At 37.8% G+C, this 20,356-nt stretch overlaps 1 protein-coding gene across 4 annotated transcripts in view; it reads left to right on the top strand.

The window, feature by feature from the left end:
• plekhg4b (pleckstrin homology and RhoGEF domain containing G4B) overlaps nt 1-20,356 on the top strand; it is an 83,780-nt gene that overhangs the window by 23,794 nt on the left and 39,630 nt on the right. For all 4 annotated transcript variants that reach the window (XM_062957905.1, XM_008112999.3, XM_008113000.3 and 1 more), the window contains exons 2-7: nt 605-802; nt 10,215-11,577; nt 13,457-13,627; nt 14,283-14,406; nt 15,642-15,735; nt 19,456-19,542. In XM_062957905.1, the coding sequence (XP_062813975.1) occupies nt 605-802; nt 10,215-11,577; nt 13,457-13,627; nt 14,283-14,406; nt 15,642-15,735; nt 19,456-19,542 (2,037 nt within the window). The remainder of the gene's footprint in view (nt 1-604; nt 803-10,214; nt 11,578-13,456; nt 13,628-14,282; nt 14,407-15,641; nt 15,736-19,455; nt 19,543-20,356) is intronic.

The raw sequence follows: 20,356 nt of genomic DNA, 5'->3' as shown, positions 1-20,356 counted from the left end.
TATTCAAATGTATGAGTATCAAACCCGCAAATGTAGGAGGCTGACTGTAGTTTGAGTGAGCAATTGGATTTAGTCCCATAAAAATATGTGTTCCACCTGTATTTTTATGTGTAGGTACTAATACTTTACAATGCTGATCTGTCTGGTGGACCAGGGTTTTTCCCTTGTCCAGATCAGTTGAGGCATACAGCTTGATTTGCCTTGTACAGCCATGTCAACTTGGATACATTCTGACAAAATGAAAAATACTTTGAGTAGGACAGCAATGAAGGCTGTCATCCATAGCATGACAGCTAAACATTGTTAAATGTGTTGTCGAATGCTTTTATGGCCAGAATCACAGGGGTGTTGTGTGTTTTCCGGGCTGTATGGCCATATTATATAACATTGTTATTTAGCAAAAGTTGGTACTGGTCAATAGAATTGCCTTCTTGCGATAGCTATCGAGCACTATTAATAATTTCACTTGAAGAACTATAATGCTTTTTAAAAATCCACTTCAGTGATATACTGTAGTTTCAATGCCACATTAAAGGATTGTATCTAATTAGCCCTTACTGAAGTATTTCTCCTCATAAGATAACACTCTGTCTTTTTGTTTTAGGATTCTAAATCGCTTGATAACTATATCCAGAATACACTTTCCTCTCTGTATCCACCTTTTGAGGCCACAGCTGCTACTGTTCTGTGGCAGCTTTTCAGCATTGTTGAAAAATTCTATCATGGAGATGGTCTCAGATGTCTAATTGATTTCCTGGTTCCTGCCAAGAGAATCTTACAGTGTATCCAACGGGAAACATGTGTAAGTACATTTGGCCAAAAATGCTTTCTTTATTTCTGATTTGTGAGTGGGAGGTGGGGGGAAGGAATAAAATGCTGTTTAATGTGTTAATTTATAATCCTTCTAAATCTAGCTAATAAAACTCTAGATAACTGTGGAGAAATGTGCATTCCAATAAGGCACTGTGAAAGAAAGGGGGTGGTTGTAGAACTGTTTCCTTTGCCTTTTGATGGAAATATAGTTAACTGCATGCATACACAACCCCGAACCAGTGTAGTAAATGGATCATAGTCCATTTGTAGAAATGTTGTTTTTTTACTTTAAAATAATGAGAGAAATTATAGAGACAAAGAAAAATGATCTTAGATCACAAATTCTGAGTGCTCATCAGACCATGAAATAAGTATTAAAAGCTTTATTCTCCAGCTTTATGGCTAGAACGTAAGCATTTGTAGTCTTCTTCAGAAATCAGTGGGTTTTTTCAGATTATGGGATAAGACCAGATAGCAATCATGAGTAGTTAAATAAAATGTTGTCATTCAAACTTCAACTTTTTTTTTAACAATAAAAAAGAATTGTAGAAAGAAATGGATAAATCACCATAAATACAATTTTTAGTCACTATTTGGACTGTGGTTGGTGGAATCAGGACTCAGAGTGAATTAATGTTCTGTCTCTTCATGGTATACCTGTTTAGAAAAAACTAATTTTCTTCAATGTGGCCACTTTTGGGATCTTCAGGGAAGCAAAGTTTGCATTGCTATTGGTTTAGTTGGAGAATACACTGGGTTAGAGTCCTTTATGGAATAATCAGACCACATCAGGAAGGTGCAGGTGAAGAAAGCCATACTGAAGTAGATTAGTTTAAGGCCAGTTAGGTCTAAGGGTATATTGGAGGATCTAAAGGGGTATATATATTGAAGGACTTCAAGATGGTAGTGCATGTGCTGGTAACCTAAAGGTTGGACTTCTGCAATGTGCTTTACTTTGGGCTACCTCTGTACCAAGTTCAGAAACTTAGTTCAAAGCACGTCAGCTAGACTAGTTATGGGAACATCCAGGAGTGAGCATATTATACCTATACTACATTAACTTCACTGGTTGCCAATTAGTTTCTCGGCAAAGTACAAAGTGTTACTTTTGATCTTTAAAGCCCTACATGGTTTAGGTCCAGGTTAACTGCAGGATGACCTTCTCCTGTACAATCCACCCCGGACACTCAGGTCCTCCGGGGGGTGGCTACTCCATCCTCCCAGAGCCTGACTGGCGACCATCGCCCAGAGGAACTTTTAATCGGCCACCCCAAGACTGCTGGACCTGCTGGAACAGCTTAACACAATGAACTGTTGGAATTTAAAACACGTTTGAAGACCTATCTCTTCTTAGGCTTACCCAGTCAATTTTTAGCTATGAATTTTAAACTCATATCTTGTGTTTACTGTATTTTATCTTTGTTCTGTGTATTTTAATATATGTTTTTCATAGAAATATGTTTTAATATATCCCTATTTACTTGAATCAAATCTTCTCCTTTTTTGGCTAAATTACTTTTCCAAAGAGCCTCCAGTGGCTCAGTGTGTTAAAGCGCTGAGCTGCTGAACTTGTAGACCGAAAGGTCCCAGGTTCAAATCCGGGAAGTGGAATGAACGCCCGCTGTTAGCTCCAGCTTCTGCCAACCTAGCAGTTCAAAAACATGCAAACGTGAGTAGATCAATAGGTACTGCTACGGCGGGAAGGTAATGGTGTTCCATGCAGTCATCCCAGCCACATGACCTTGGAGGTGTCTACGGACAATGCCGGCTCTTCGGCTTAGAAATGGAGATGAGCACCAACTCCCAGAGTCGGACACGACTGGACTTAACGTCAGGGGAAACCTTTACCTTTACCTACCTTGCCAAAATTAGGGTGCACATTAGATCAGCATAATATGATAATCTAGGTGCTGAGCCAACACAAAAGGGAAAGCTGCTTCAAAAGAAACTGGAGTTTCTATTTGAGGGACCTCATCTCTAATTTAATTGCTTTGGCACAATGCTATGCAGTGCTGGTGAGGCATCAGCCTTCTTTGGCAGAGAAAGCTGAAGACCTTATAAAATTACAGCCCCCATGATTCCATAGCTTTGAACCAAAGCAACTAAAGTGGAATCATTCTATAGCAGAGATGATTCCCAAGGTTTTCTTTTCCATTGTTAGAAGCTTTGGTATTCTGACACTTTCGTTTTTAAAGAGGGAATTCTAGGCAGGCAGCAACTATAAGACACAACTTTTGGGGCCAAATTACAAATAGTACATTTTTGGTCACTGAACATTATATTAGGCAGCAAATACTTTTTTTAGTTTCAGGGTTTTGAAAATTGGGGTGTACATTAGATTTGATGATGCATTAGACTTAGGTGGTATGTCTTACACAATGGTTTATAATGATGTGTTTTGAACTGTGTTGTGCCCCACCTCTAGCCTAGAAGAGAGGCGGGTAAGAAATCATCATCATCATCACCACTTCTAGTCTATCCATTCTTCTGGTTAGATACGTATGTTCATCTGTTTTGCCATCTTCTGGGTGGTCTCCTTTTTCTGTTTTTACATTAATTATCTTTGCACTTATATGTGAAGACAAACTAACAGATCATATTATTTTGCAGCCTTATGTATAATAAAAAGTACAGTAAAAGTTTATTGTTCCTCCTGCTTCCTACATCACGCATTCTTGTACTTGAAGCTACACAGAAGCTACAGCAAGATGCACTCTTAGATCACAGTAACCTCCATCTACTACCATTGTTTTAGGAATTTTATATGCATGTCCAGCTGCTACTTTTGTTCACTTCCTCCTTTTTTTGCTTGCAATGCAGTCAGAATTTTAAAGAAAAAAATATTTTGGCATAGTACTAGCACAGTTTTGGTGACACAATGATTACAACAGCAAGATGCAGCCTTCCTCAGCATGAATTAAATGGGTACTGCACACCCTTGTTTTTAGAAAGTTGCTCACTTTAGCACCTCTTTCCAAAATGCAGCTTTTTACATTAAAAATGTTATTTTAAGTGAAATAATTACTCCCCACATCCCCCCTATACTTCCTCGGAAATAGAGATTACCCACGTATATGCTTTGTGAACCACAAATTACTGAGGAATGAAACTGTTCAGGAAACCACCTGAAGATTTATAGCCCCCACATTCAACTCAGTGGATAGACAGAAGGATTTATAATCTAAAGTTTGTGTAAAGTACTGAATCTCAACAGGACCTAAAGTGAGGGGTTTGGTGACTGCATAATTGTAGCCACATAAATGACAATTGTGTTTCCACTTCATACTGTATGCAGTTATTCACTGTCTCAATGAGGGAGGGTTCAGCCCTCAACTGCCATTCTTTTCTTGCTTTATCTGAGCAAGCATTTCCCTTCTTATCCTGACTGGGAAACCATAGCTAGTACCCTTCCTTTGGCTGACAGCATTTTTCCAAGCCCAATTCAGAAAGAGACAGAAAGAGATGTTTTCAGTCTCATAGTAATTCAGAAGCTGACGGGACTAAAAGTGACATATTTATTTTATGCATGAATACAAGGAAATACTTTTAATGTGTTTTTCTTATTATTGGCAGAAAGCAACCTCTGCTTATTTTCAGATTATGTGTGGTGATTTTCTCTCATATACTTCTAAGCATGTTTGCTCAGAAGTGTGACTCTCACAATATGGGTGCCATTTTAGACATGGTTTATTGGGAGAGGCAGTACTGCTTACACCCACTTATTATGTGGAATAGCTATATATCTTAAATTTTAATGGCACTTCAATATGCGTCAGATGGCAGTATTTACTCAGCATTCAAGACTTCAAACTCTGCTAAGGTTAAACAAAAGTGTTTCCGCATTTCACATTGACAAGAAAGTATTGCAGCAGATATTGGGCTGATGATGCTTCTCTTGTCTGGCAGGCGTCTCATTTCCATCTTTTGCTTAATCAGGTTTTATGATGCCTTTCAGAACAGTAAACAGGAGTTCACTAACTGTGGGCACTTCCACACAGGACCAAATGCAGTACAAACCAGCATTGATTTTTTTTTTTTTGCATAGTGAACACACAAGAGGGAGATCATGTCCATGTGAATTATGATTGTAATTTGAATTTTCTGGAAGGATAAACAGGCTTAAATTTCCCAAGACTAGGATTTGCGATAATGTATTTGTTGGACTTTTTTTATTGTTCTTGTATCAGAAGGATTCCTTTAAGAAAAATAATACTTTTGGGGTCAAAGTTGGCATTTATTTATTTATTTATTTATTTATTTTTCAAACTTATATGCCGCCACTCCCCTAGGGCTCGGAGCGGCTTACAAGAACCGGCTAAAATCAACAATTTAAAAAACATTTTAAAAACATCTTTAAAAAAATCTTTAAACATCCTAAAAGCACCTTTTAAAACATCAGCAACAGAACTCAAAAGCCTGCCGAAACAGGTGTGTCTTACATGCCCTGCGGAAGGCCAACAAGTCCCGCAAGGCACGAACTTCAGGTGGCAAGGTGTTCCACAGAGATGGCGCCACTACTGAAAAGGCTCTGCGTCTAGTTGCAGTTAGACGCAAGGTCTTAAAACTGGGGACTTCCAGCAGGTCTTGGTCCTCAGAACGGAGGGATCTCTGGGGTTTGTAGGGGGTGAGGCGGTCCCTCAGGTACATCGGCCCTGGACCATGTAAGGCCTTGAAGGTAAGCACCATCACTTTGAAAGTGATCCGGTGCTCAATTGGTAACCAGTGCAGCTGCCGTAAGATTGGTATTATGTGGCATCTTATCGGGACTCCCGCAAGGAGCCGGGCAGCTGCATTTTGCACCAATTTGAGCTTCCGGATCACCGACACAGGAAGGCCAATGTAAAGGGCATTACAGTAATCCAGTCTCGAGATGACTGTAGCCTGGATCACTGTAGCCAGGTTGTCCCTAGATAGATAGGGGGCTAGCCGTCTAGCCTGCCGAAGATGAAAAAAGGCAGTTTTGGTAACGGCGGAGACCTGGGCCTCCATCGTCAAAGAAGGGTCCAAGAGGACTCCCAGACTCTTTACTAGTGAAGACGGGCGTAGCACTTCGCCATCCAGGGTTGGCAACTGGATATCCCCACTGCCCGGTCAGCCCAGCCATAGGATCTCCGTCTTTGCTGGATTCACCCTCAACCTACTGGAACACAACCATCCAATAATGGCCTCGAGGCACTGGTGAAAACTGTCGGGTACAGACTCCGGTTGGCCTTCCATCTTTAACACAAGCTGAGTGTCGTCAGCATATTGATAACACTCAAGCCCGAAATCTCGGACCAGCTGAGCAAGTGGTTGCATATAGATGTTAAACAACAGAGGGGAGAGAATGGCATTGAGTGCCTAATAATAATAAAAGACCAGAATTGGAGGTGACCTTGTATTTTTTAGCCTCTTTGTTTCTTTCTCCCCTTCCCCATATGGCAGTGCTTTTTTGGGTGATGGCAATGATGGAGGAATTTGCACTATGGGAAAAATTCTAGGAAAGAGGGTGTAGAGAAGTTATGTGTAAAACAGAGATTATTGATATGATTTTATTTATTTGTTTGTTAAAGAAAAAAAAAGAGTTATATATTAGCAAGGAAAAGCCTAGCATGGAAACTAGCTGGAAGCAGCATTTGGTAGGTTGCCATGGTAACACAGCTTCCATTGGGAGAAAAGGGGCGTGGCTAAGATGACAGTTGGAGGATATTCCCTTTTAAAAGGAGTTGCTGTGAGGGTTTAAAAAAGGACGGTTGCGGTTAGGTTTTGGAAAGATTAGGAGCTGGGAAAATCAGCTAAGGACGGCAGCTTATGGTCACTCAGGGGAAAGGCTGGGAATATAAGCTGACCGGGGGAGTTTAGTATACTGTGTTGAAGAGAAGTTATTTAAGAAATATCCATTCAAGAAAGACTACATTGTAACTTAAGATCCGGAACGTTTACTGATTGAAACCATACGCTTATGTACAAAAAATAAACTTGAATTTTGTTATTGTTCATAAAGATAAGTCTCCTTGCCTCTCTGTAAGCCTGTTACCTCACGTTGGTGGCAGTTACCGTACCTATCTATATAAGTTACCGTACTTTCCTATATAAGTTACCATCTTTGCTCATTTAAACCCAATCAGTTCCGTTATCCTTCCTTATCCACTAAATCATCCCTGTCATACATTCACACATCCTCCATCCCTCCCTCTCACACACGCGCACATCTCCTCAATTGGAGGCAGTAGTGGGATTTAGACAAAGATTTCCCCCTGCCTGAGTTGAGTACCACAAATTGGGCTCTCTTCAATTGGTGGCAGCGGTAGGATAGAAAAGGATTCCTTCCCTGCCTCACCTCAGTCCTCCTCAAGGGTATCAGGTTAGGACAGAAAAACATAAGTGAACTGTCACGCTTCTGCTAGGGCCATCTCCTGGACTTCACCTAGTCCATACTGTTCTTTATTTCTGAGTCTTTCTCTCAAAATTAAAGCTGTGACCCTTAGCATGAAACTTCTAGCTTTCAGTTATCATTTATTTGAAACCCAAGTGAATGTAATGGGATGATTCTTTGTAGATAATTCTTTTCAGAAAGTGTCCATTGTGTTTTTTTAAATGGTGAAGTTTTTTATTAACAAAAAACATAGTGTATTGATGCACACAGAGAAGTATAGTCCTTTGATCTTCTTCCAAAGGTTCTTGACAGTTTGGGTCTGTTGCAGCTGTTAATCTCTTGATATACTGGCTCCTCTGATGTTCAGGAATTTTAAAGAGCAGGTGTTTTTAAGTAGAATCTTTTTTGTGGTACATACACATAGAAGCAGAGTTATGCATTTAAAGGCCCAAGAGTCATGCCGCTCATGCACTGGTGCCAAAGGGACAGGCTCTTTCTGTTAACCTATTCCACATCCTCAAAGACCAAGTGAATTAAGTAAATGTGAAACAGTATTGCTTTTATGGGAGAAGAATTTGCATAACTTGGAGTTCAGTTGGATAACTGGAAAAATCCTAGTAATTAATAAGATTGTTTGTAATACTTGTTGGAATTGTTTGTAACAAAAAGGATAATTAAAGTATAATGGAAGGAATGATATGGTGCCAATTGGTAATGAAGGCTGCTGAAGGACCCAAGAGAATTGCTATGGCCCCAATTTATTGCCCAGCATGAGTTGTCCACCTGGTTGGAAAAGAATGTTGTACCCCAAAACCAGGTTGGAACCAGATTGGGATGGATCCAAATAATTAGCATCCTCCAAGACTACATGGATTTGAGAAATTACCACCTTTTCCACTATTTTACTCAAGAATGCTACATTAGATACAGTTAAAATTATCCAGGAAGCAAGGGCTTAACTACTGCCCACACCATCCTTCAGTGAGGCTTTAACATCTTCTCAAGTCTGGATAATAAACTGACCAATTTTAAATTCCAGGAGCAAGAATTTTTAATCACAGAAACAAGTAGTAGGTTTCTAATTGTTTTTTCAAATTGTGTTTCAAATTGCGTAACAATTTTTTCACAGCATTAGACTGCAGAAGCTGAAAGCTATTGAAAATATTATTAGATAAAATGCTGTATACAGCTATTACTCTGTCAGAATAAATGCATCTGACCTGGCTTTCAGGCAGGTTTGTCTGGAATGTTGTCAGCAAAAATGTAATACAAATTGAGCAAAGAAAATCTTCAAGGGTTCTGTCTGATCTACAAGAAAAAGTGGCTTTTTACTACTTGAAGAAACTCCACTAGTTAACATTGTACATAGAACAACTCTAGTGGACAAACAGGATTCTTCATCACCATGTGCCTTAGATAACTCCCTCAAAACCTGGATTAAAACCTGGAGTTGATTCACTATTCCACTTGCATGATTGTGATGTGGAGAGCATGCTCCTTATGGAAGACTATTAAGTGAACAAAGGCTTTAATGGAGCTGATTTTTTTATCAGAAAGGTGACTCTTGCTAGTCAAAGAAAATCCCTTGTCCAACAGAAAAACTACTCTGTGAATAGAAACCTGAGATCGAAATATGCTACTGCTGGCAAGAAGACAGGAAGTTTCTTTTTCAGATATTTTGCTCTCCCAATATTGTTCATTTAATAAAAAACAATGAAATCTTTATGTTCATTGAACTTATCACCTGGCCCTTGGGAAGAAAGGTCACGTGTGTTTCTTTATTACTACAGTAACTAAGAAACATCCCTTTGAAATCACATTTTTGTTCTTCTTACTGTTGCTAATGTGATCAACAAAAGGCCCACATTTGGCATGACTTCACATATTATGTGTAGGTAATAAGAGAAAAAAACCCATGTAGGTTAATCAGAAGATGCAATGATTTGCATAAATTGATATCATTCTGTAGCCTTCCTTTTTGATGGGATTTTCCCCCTGTGGTGTATTTTTAATATATTTTTGAAACTGTCCCAATAGTTATAACACATAAAATAGTAAGAATAAATGGTTACAATAGACTTCAGTGTCTCACCATCATTTAATAAATTGCTGGAAATCGCAGATCTGGATTTAGATGGGACGCTGTATTTCAAGTACTATGGATTGGGTGTGGGAGCTACATTATTGCTTTCAGTATATGGCCTAAAGATTTTCTGTCAGTTCCTGTGATTTAAAAAAAATTATGGGAATGTATAGGCAGTATCCAAGTTACAAACATCAGTCTTACAAATTACTCATAATTAAGAATGGGGGTGAGACAACAAGAAGTGAGAGAAATCTATCTTTCGGAAGAGAAATTCATTCCTGAAAGACTTATCATGGGAAAAATGTATCTTCATTGAAGATTTCTCACCAATCCTTGTTTCTACAACAAGCCACATTTTTCAAAATCTAATAATCACATGAACAGAAAGTGAGATGAAATCTTCAGAACTGGGCACAGGCAGCAAAGCAAACACCACAGGAGTGTTAAGTCTTCCTTAATTTAAATTTATACACACACACACACACACACATACACGAACACATACATGCACATACATATATTGCTGGAGTTACACTTAAAATGTACCTGTTGTGACTTACAAAATCAACTTAAGAACAAACCTACAGAACCTATCTTGTTTGTAATTTGGGGACTGCCTGTATTACTGCTTTCTTATCATGTCCATAGAAAATAGTACAGCAACATAAAATAAATACCAGTTAGTTGTGTTTTTTAATTTTTAAAAAAACTTTTTATACTATAATTTTATTTTGTATTTTTTAAAAGGTGGGGTAGAGTTTGGGTGTTGGTTTTAAATGGTAGAGAAGAGGGGCTAAGGGGGTGGGAATATTATAGGATCATGTTTGTATTGATTTTTTATTTGTTTCTTATTTTAGTGTCCATTACTGTTGGTTTTTAGTTTTAGTCTGTTGTGAAAATATAATAAAATCAGTTGAAATTCTTTTTGCTGAGATATTTCACTTTGTCTCTTACTTATAGGGTGGTTATGCTGGCCTTATTTTCTGCCATGAAGGATGGCCATTGTGTATCCATGAGAAAGTCATAGTGCAGTTGGCATCTCTTCGTAAAGTTCGTTTAAAACCAGGAGATTTTTACTTCCAGATTGTGCCAGTGGGAAACCAGTCTGCCAACTTGGTATTAAAATGCCTCTCGAGACATGGACCAGGAATAGAAGAACTTTGTGTACCTGAAACCATGTATGGCTATATTTTCACAACAGAATTTTTGGAAAATTTAAATTGTCAGTGGAATGGAAATCCTTTGGAAAGCTGCTTGCTAACAACGGGCCCAGCTGTATATAGGACTCCTTGGAAAAATATTGTGAATCCTACTTTTGTTCCTACTGCTGAAAGTTGTTCAATTAATTCTCAGCTTGGAGTGTTAAGCAGCAACCTTGAAGCTAAAATTATGACACAGACCATGGAAAACAACAACTCACATGAGATTTATCCTTCTAACAATGCCTGTTCTACTGCGATAGAGATATCTTTTGCAGACTGCCATGGAACTGAAGGAAATGAAGATTCTGGCCTTTGCTGTGGACCTGGAAACCAGGCTGGAAAACAAAGTTTAGAACTCCCAACTGAAAATGTAAGAGAAGATGACATTAATTCAATAGCACATCCTGAAGAATGCCAACATTATAATTCAGTGGCAGAGCATGTGACTGAGGAACCAAGCAAAGGATTTGACTTAACGTCAGATTTTTTAAAAGAAAATGCATCAAACCCTCCACTAGCAAGAAGCAGTGTCACAAAAAGCATAGCTTTTGGTACAGAGTTGAGCAGCTCACTTCAAAGAGGGCGAGATTCTTTGTATTTTGAGACAAAGCGGTTGTTTAGAAAATCATATATAGAAGCTTTGCAAAATCCAATGAACCTAGGTTCCAGCTCTGAGGAATCTATTACAGAAGAAGAACCTTCTAAACATGTTAGGGACATAAAAGAGATAGATGATGACTCCAGGATTCTGCCACCCAGGATGGCTGGAAAAATATGTGAATACAGTGTTCAGCATGAAAGCTCTTGCTCTACAAAATTATCAAAATGTATGGAGGCAAGAGAAGTTATTGGATTTGGTAAGCATTCCCATGATTCTGGATCACTTTCTGTATACCATCAAAATTCTCCAGATGAAGGTTTTCGACCAGGTTCAAGAAGATCGCAGTCTTTGGATAGAACACATATGAATTCACAAAATAAGGATTATAAACTTGGTGAGTTCCCATGTGGAGAATTCAGTGCAAATTTGCCCAAAATCGTAAATGGGCATTCTATAAGGCTGGAGAACTTAGATTCCAATATTCACAATTTCATCTCTGCGAGAAGCAAAAAGCATAAAGGTAAAAAAAAAAAATTACTTCACTGCATGTTGCTTAATAAGATGGCTTATCCAGTTTTAAGATGTATGCCTTTTGTTCTTATATTTTGTTTCTTTGTGTTTGAATAAAGTACAGAGATGTACAGTAGAGTCTCACTTATCCAACATAAACGGGCCGGCAGAACGTTGGATAAGTGAATATGTTGGATAATAAGGAGGGATTAAGGAATAGCCTATTAAACATCAAATTAGGTTATGATTTTACAAATTAAGCACCAAAACATCATGTTATACAACAAATTTGACAGAAAAGGTAGTTCAATATGCAGTAATGCTATGTAGTAATTACTTTATTTACGAATTTAGCACCAAAATATCACGCTGTATTGAAAACATTGACTACAAAAATGCATTGGATAATCCAGAATGTTGGATAAGTGAGTGTTGGATAAGTGAGACTCTACTGTATTTCCCTTTAACTAACAGAATAAAAAGGAATTAAAGAGCAGGAGAAGATGTACTTAGCAACCTATTGTCTACCAACAGTTTGCTTGTTATAATAGGAGATTAACATGTCACTATGGACACAGTCCAATATGTCTGAAAATAAAAAAACTGCACTGAGTTGTGTTTGACACCTAGAGCCTTTTGACTCACAAGAAAATGGTATAGGCAGTGATGGATAAAAATGCTGCACATAACTTTAGTCATATATACAAAGAGTATTAAGCTTTGCTTTTCTTTCCTGTTTAGTTAAAATAAAACACACATGTTTGTTAAAAATGATGCTTTGCAGATTGTTGAGAAATGATGGATTATATTTTTCAGTTTTTCTTGATATACTTGTATTGATAAGGTGCAGTATAACTTTTTTTTTCTGGAAGAACTCTAAAAGTATAAGTTTTCTGAGTTTGACATTTATGTTTTCTGTGGTATTATTTCCTCCTTTAATAAAACTCTGCATTTCCTAGCAATATGTTCTAACTGTTTTGACTCAGTTGCATGATGATTTAATTTAATAACATAACGCTACTGGTTATTAAGTGATATATTATGAATTGCTGGTAAAAATTTACACTGGAAAATCCTGGTAACAGAGATGATAGTTTTAAGTATATTTGTTTGGAAATATTTGCACAGCATGGGCCTTTTTGTTCCTTCCGACTCTATGATTCTAAATAATATTTGATGCAATTAATAAAAATTCTCCCCAAATAAAGGGTTTGATTGCAGGCAGAAACCTAACATATTGATTGTAGAATATGGTTATTATGTGTGCATGTGTATTGTTTCCTGTTTACAAAGTGGCACAAGCAGATACTGGAAAACGGTTTTGGATGCATCTTCCAGAATAAACCAGCCAACACTGGAAGTTGTAGTCCAAAATATAAAGCTCTGAGCAACAACAATGTGTATGTGTGTAGGATTATCATGTGCCTACACAAGGAAATTTCATCAGGAGTTGGAACACAATTTTTAATTTAGAAGTTGATGCTGTGGGAAACAATCCTGCTACCCCAAGCTTCAAAGCCAGCCTGACCTGCTCAGGTTGTATGTTACTGGAAGACCATATTCCATATTCCAATTGGAATATATTTGTTTTGTAAATAGAGTAAGGATGCCAACGCCTAAGTTCACTCTGCTTCTTAAGTATCTTAAGGTTAAATTAAATGCTTCCCAACCTTCAGTTCTTGACTCCAGCAGGTTAATAAAAACTGCATTTCCCTATTTAAGGGCTAGATGCTTTTGTATAGATTGGATTACAACAAAGTTTAGAAGAATTACTGTACTTGTTTGGATTACAAATCTCAGAAATATCTACCCATGCTGGGAATTTCAATCAAAAGCTCATTTTTCATTTTTCTTAGTTCTAATTAGAATCTGATTAACATTTTTTCCAGATCCAGTAGACTTCAAAATTGATTTTTCGGATTCCAAATCTAATGTAAATGTTGCCTGCCACAAGAATGAGTTGGTCTCTTCAGAGCTTGAGGATCCTGACATCTTGTTACCGAGCCAGTTGTTGGAAGTTAATCAAGAATTATTGCAGTCTGGAGTAATTTCTCTATGTGGTATGCAGAACCTAATGTTGTATTTAAAGAGACATTAAAATATGGAAACTGTGTGTTAAATAGAAAACTTATTTCTGTTTGCTTTTTTCTTTTTTGGATTTACATCCAGCCTTTCTCAGTGCACAGGGACCAGTGTATAGTTAACTGGGAAACATGTGCCAAGAGTTGCAGAGTTTGTAGCTACATATTTAGTTGAAATAAAACAAATAAATGAAAAATGTGGGCTGAAGATGAAATTTGTGGCAGGTAGACAACTGATGTCCCTTGTGGGTAATAGGGAAACAAACAGTGCAGTGAAATGCACTTTTGACATGATCAGCCATCACATCAGAGCACCTCTTTTGTTTTTATCATTTGCTCTGGTTTGAGGATTTAATGGATGCTTATGTCACAAAAGCACTAATAAAATCACAATTAAGTAGAAGAGAACAGATATTATTTCCATAGCAAAGAGGTGTTTCAGGAGTGGAGCATTTTGCCAGCTCAAAAGACATGTTTTCTCTTGACTTTCAAAGCTCCATGCACAACCCATGTGATAGTAAAGTGATTTGGTTTGGAGGAGAAAGTTGTCATCCTTATTATGGCTGCCAAGTAGACACATTCTGAGGTGACAGAAGTGTTTGATGTTATTATTTCATCCATTATTTCTGATTAGGAAACAGGGATCGTGGTGGAAGAGCAGTAGTACACATCTCCCTGAAAAGTGTTGTTTGGTTACATGAGCATTCCAGAGTCAATGAACTCACACAACTTCTAGCGTATCTCTACAGTATTCCTAGGTAAGAAGAAGAATCTCTTCATGTTTTTAGTATAACTAGTTCTTTGGTGGTGAAATCCATTATCATCAGGGCCCCAACCTTGTGATATGCAGTGTAAAAGTGAGGTCTCCTTAGTGGGTTATTATTATTTGGAACATTGGTGATACCTTACCTATGTATTCAATAGACTGAATTTGCAGCAAAAAAGAAGGATAAACTTGTGAATAATAACCTGTTCTTTTATTTCATTTTCTTTGAAACTAAAACCTCATTGAAATCTCTCAAAATGTTCTTGATGAAGTTATTTTCCACTAAACCTAGTGTGATTGGGCTGGGGCTATACATTTAAAATGACGTAAAGATAAAAATATAGACAAAATACTCTTAAAATGGAGAGTAACTTTGAGTTTAAACCACTAGCATAGCCATTAAAGATTACTTATTTATGTATGATGTAACCATGACAAGATGTAGCAGAAGACAAGACTCCACTACCTTTTGAAAAGGTGACTTGAATGGGAGCATTTTTTCATGTAGAGGCAAGAAAAGCCACCTTGAGTCTTCTTGTGAAGAGAAAAAATGGGGGGGAAATGGGGCATATGTAAATAAATACCAAATCAAATCAAAAATCTTTATTACGGTCATAGACCAGCGTAAAGAGAGTGGGGTACAGTACATTAAAATCTAAGGCTATAATACAGAAGTATGTTGAAGGCTAAAGCACAAAAACTATTTAGAAAAGGGAAGAGGCTAGAAAGGGATGGAGAGGGATGAAGGGGTAGGAATATTGATGAAGGGATAGGAATATTCAGGGCACAACTCTGAAACAAACAAACAAACAAACAAACAAATAATAAGCTGCAGAAGTTGAGTGGCTGGAGCAGTCACTCAAGGGCTGCCTGCACTATTTTTATTTTACCTCATTTTTACGTATTACTGGCACATTTTTTTAAAAAAAGCTTCACATGATGGTCGCACCTCACTTTTTTGCAAAAAAGGGCATACATTCTGCAAAAATTATGCAGTGAAATATGGTAGCCTAACAGGGACACACTACCTTATTCTGTTTATACTTAATTTTCCTGGATGCCTGCTTGTAACATGGCAATACTAATGCCAGTGAAGAACTTACATTGTGAGTATTATGACTGTAGATAAAAACTGTAGAGGTTCATGATAGCCAGGTGCTTCATTTTCATTTTTCATTTGAATTTTTTATCAGTATAGTTTAAAGGGTGCCTGTCTCTGTGTTTCAGAAAGGAGATCCGTGCTTTGGGGCTGCTTATTTTAGTGGATGCTCGCAAGCGTCAGAATGTCTCCTTCCTTTTCAAAGCTTTAGCAACGTTACAGGTGAGTAAAGCACAGTTACAAAAGGACAGTGGTGCTGATTGCTTCCATGACAGGGGTAGTGATTAATCTGCTCTGGGTTTTAGCGCACATTTTATAAGACCTACCCAAGAACTTAGAAGTGCTGAGCCTATTTTGGGAATATAGTTCAGCACATTATGTAGCTCCTTTAAAGTTCAGTCGAAAACCAGAACAAATTCACTGTGCTGTCAGCATGGTAGCTGCCATTGCCATGAGATTTTTAGTATCATAGGGTCATTATTCCAACAGTTAGGTCTTGATATGTGTTCATAGGTTTAACAGTGGTGAACATATTTCTTTCTTTAAAGTTAGAATATTTTCAGAAGCCTCTTTCTAATGATGAATCTGAAACTTTTTTAAATTAAGCTTCAAAGCATCCTAAGGAAGAATTCTACATTCTGACTTCATTTTACAAAATAATTGTGTAAGTGAATTTTATTTAACTCTGCTTAGTCTTGCCCTTACAGTTAGAGGTTGAATATGCTGCCTTATGTATTTCTGTTTGCCTTATAAGCCATAAACATGGATCATTAAAAGTAGGCCTGACTAATATTATACCTCATACTATAACATGCCATCAACTCTTTATTGACTTGATATTAATATTGAAATATAGTAATTAAAGGCAAATTAAGACAAACTTAACTTAAAGTAACACAGTTTTACTGAATGATAAAAACAGCTTTGTATTTATACAAAGTATTATTTCTTCAAATTTTGCTGGTTAATTGAGAGTTCCAAGTTCTGGTTAACTAAGAGCTGATATACTTCATAGTTACCAAATAATTTTATTGATGGGGAACTGAATTGTTGTTGAATTCACATTGATTTAATTCAACTAGTTTTATTATTTTCTGCTCGCTACAATGTGGTAGCTGTTCCCTGTGGCAAAACAGGTCTGCACAAGTTGAGTGACATTCGGGAAACAACACAGTTTATGTTGGCATAGTGCTGCAACAAGGGTTTGGCTTCAGCTGAAAGCAGTCGGAAATGAAGAATTGGATAAAGCTATTACTTATCATAATGCCCTTCTTTGTAAGCATTTGGCACTTTTCCTACATTAACCCCAGTTTTGAAGGTATTTTGCCTTTAATCACTGTGGATTAAAGCTTGCTCTAGTAAGAAAAACAATAACAATTTCCTTCAAAAACTTTTTGTGAATTTGCTGCTGGATATGAATTCAATAGAAGTGTGATGCCTTTAGAATAATTATCTCCTTCCCCTTCAATAAAAGTCCACTTTGAAATCATGTACATTTTAAAATGTTTATAATTGTATTAGCTACAAAGGAAGACATCTTGTCTTTCTGAAGACTTCCAATAATTTTAATTGGTGGGTGGATGGGACTGACCGTGTTTTATAATGGAGAATCAGAAAAGCTTTTCTAGCCTGAGGGCTGAATTAGCTGTCTCAGAATTGCTTGTCTGGAGCTAGTTTGCACACATTGACATGTACACTTTCTGCCTGTACGTGCATACATGCACACACAGTTCACATGCACACCCATACTTGCAGGAATATACAAATACACACAAACGGAGCACCTTCACACATATTCCATATTCTCCTTCTCTTTCATGGTCTGCCTGTTTTTCACATGCACAAAGGCAAAACTTAGCCCATCAAGCAACACAGAACCAAAGCAGCTCTAAAGAGTCTGCAGACTGAAGGCGAAACATGTTGCCTTTCTTAGCAGTGTGGAAATGGAAAGGGATTACTTCCTCTGTGCTCAGATTGGAGATAATGCCTTCACTTCCCTACCCCAAAGCTGTGGTAGCTTCTCAGATACCAGCTGACTAGAGATAAGACTTTTTACTGGGGGAGAAGGGTCAGGGACTAGAACAGAAGCTGATGGGCTGGAGGCTCCCCATGGACAATGGGGATGGCAGTGATGGTGGCAAAAGAAAAATTGCCTCAGGAGTAGAACATAGCCTTTCTTTCTCTTTTTTCTACTTTCTATAAGCCAATGTTCTCCCACTTTCAATGTAAAGGAAACTCTATCTCTGTCTTTTTTTTACTTTCTTTATTTCACATGATAAAACTTCAATAAAAACATTTTTTTAAAAAGGGTAGAATATAGCCTAACTTTATACAAGTTTGGGACATGATCCAGTCAGAGTTAAGGACTTCTTCAGTAGGGAGAATTTCACTTTGTATTGTTATTCAGAATTACTATAATATCATCACCATCATTATCATGGCTGAGTATGATTGTCTTCTAAGGGTAGAGTCTTCTCAGTGGGTCCATAAATGACTGTAAAGACTTATTCTGGATCCACATAAACATAATCTTTCACAGTGAAGACTTCATATTGTTATTCAAAATTATAAGAAGTATACTGTCTCAGGGCAATCACTGGCCTGTTTACACAGCATTAAATCTTACTAAATGCATTGCACATAGTGGTGTTTCTCCAACAGAAGATCCAGACAAGATTTTTATCAGTTAACCAAGAAAATATAATTTTTCTGATATCCCGTGTTCCCTGTAACCCCAAGATCTGTCCCAACATATGGGAAGCCTTTGGAATAATTTGGGAGTTAGTACAGGGAATTGTGGTATGTGGGTTATCAACACAACCCACACTCCCCCCCCCCCCCTTGGACAAGCGTGCTTTCTGCTAGCAGTTTATTCTTTGGTTAATGTGAATAGATTTCTAGCATGAAGTAAAAATTAATCTCCTGTTGTAGAAATGAGTGATATTTTCAGCACTGGTTTGATTGTGCTTGATAGAGCTGAACACACAATTGGGTTCAAGGATTAAGATCCAGGCTGGCAAGTTTTTTGGCCATGCTGGTAAGATAATTTTGGGACTTGCAGTCTCCAAAAATAACTTTTTCATACTGTGTTTGAAAGTCCATCCAAGTCCTTTGGGTCAGAAGAAAGAGCCTTTATCTGAAATCTCAGGAATCTAAGGGCTTTATCTGAAATCTCAGGAATTGCAATTTCCTTCGTGATGTGTGTTCAGCACCAGGTCAGTATACTTTTTCCAGCTAGGCTTTTTAAAATATACATCAGCTGCTCCCTATCTCTCTGTCTTTTGAGATTTATACTATTAAGACCTACATCAGCCACCAGTAAGTTCTATACTTCAAAACCATGAGTCTTAAGTGAGACCTGTCAGCTTTTTTTTTTCTCTGAAGCAAAAGCAATAAAAAGTGCTGAAATAATCCAGTTGCAACTGCTGTAACAACTTATTGAGCAGAATTGGGCTGTATCTTGTTCCCTTATTCACACCTCCACTTTCCCCTATCCCAACACACACTCTCTCTCGGCCATACTAGAAGTTGCAACCCTGCCTCCTTTGTCCCCCAAAATAACTTTTTCATTCTTTGCTTCCAAGTCCTTTGGGTCAGAAGAAAGAGCCTTCTCTGGGGAGGTCCTAAGGGCTTTATCTAAAATTGCAGAAATTGCAAATCTCAGGAATAGGCAGTTTAAAAGTTTGACTGCTTCTGACTCCAACCCATTACTAGCCACCCAAAGCCTCCCCAGCATACATTGCATTGTTCAAGTTGTCTGTCTTCTTGATTTGAGCATCCTCTGTATTACTGTCTGTTGTTGTTGATTTGACAAATTCGTGTTTTTATTAAGGAACTTCTTCACTGAAAAATTAACTTGAATTGTCCTTGCCTGCAAATGTGTCACATGTGTGTCTCAGTTTACATACTGTGATTCATTAGAATTGTTTTGCTTTCTTTTAGAGTGCAGTCCCTAATTCCATCCACAGTACTCTGATATTGACTGATAAGGAGTCTGCTTTTAGGCTTGAGAAAGATGTTCAATTTCAGGTAAGAAAGGATAATCTGTTCATAAACTCTCTTGTCTATTAGGAAGTGCAAATACCTGTTCTTGCTCACAGAGCTGCCAAACATAGGCACACATCCTCTGAGTGACTTACATGTATATTAGTCCCTTTTTGATAGGGAGCAGAGGACTATCTTCTTGTATTTATGATTTCCCACCACTTGGCAGCTGTCAAGCCCCAGGAGATGGTACCCCTGTTTATCATTGGGGGGGGGGGGGGGGAGAAGGAAAGAGAGCCAATTCAGGCCACAAAGATCTGGGAGGAAGGAAAAGGTAGGTGCACTCCACTTGAGAGTGCACCCTCATCTCCCTCACTGATCTGAGAAGAGCTACTTCTCTAAGGTCCGAATCACCTCTTGTTCTTTCCCACCAGTCAGTGAAAGCAGCAAGGCCCCCATCCTGGGGTTTGATTATACTTGGGCAGTAAGAGGATGTGGTACTGAGCATGTGGAGCATTCCCACAGAGGTAGGGTCTTAGTTGTAATGTGTTATATAACAGGATCAAATCTAAGAATATACTAGGCCTTTAGACATCATCCTTCAACTACTTTAGGTAGCTACTAAACAAAGAGTTTGGATTTCCATAGTCTTTATTCTGAAATTTATGTATATGAACCAGTTTTGTCCTAACTTGATTTTTAGAAGTTTGACGTGTTTTCACTTTTTAAAATGCTGGTCTTGGTCCATTTTGTATAGAAATGAATGTGAATGATTGGAGATTGCTTTTGTTTTCTTTTTATACAATTTATAAGGAAACCATCTGTATCAACTTGGTTGGACCCAGGATAAATTTCTCTT

The sequence above is a fragment of the Anolis carolinensis genome, chromosome 6, assembly GCF_035594765.1.
Source record: "Anolis carolinensis isolate JA03-04 chromosome 6, rAnoCar3.1.pri, whole genome shotgun sequence".
Classification (NCBI taxonomy): Eukaryota; Metazoa; Chordata; class Lepidosauria; order Squamata; family Dactyloidae; genus Anolis; species Anolis carolinensis.
This window is presented reverse-complemented; position numbering and strand designations above follow the sequence as displayed.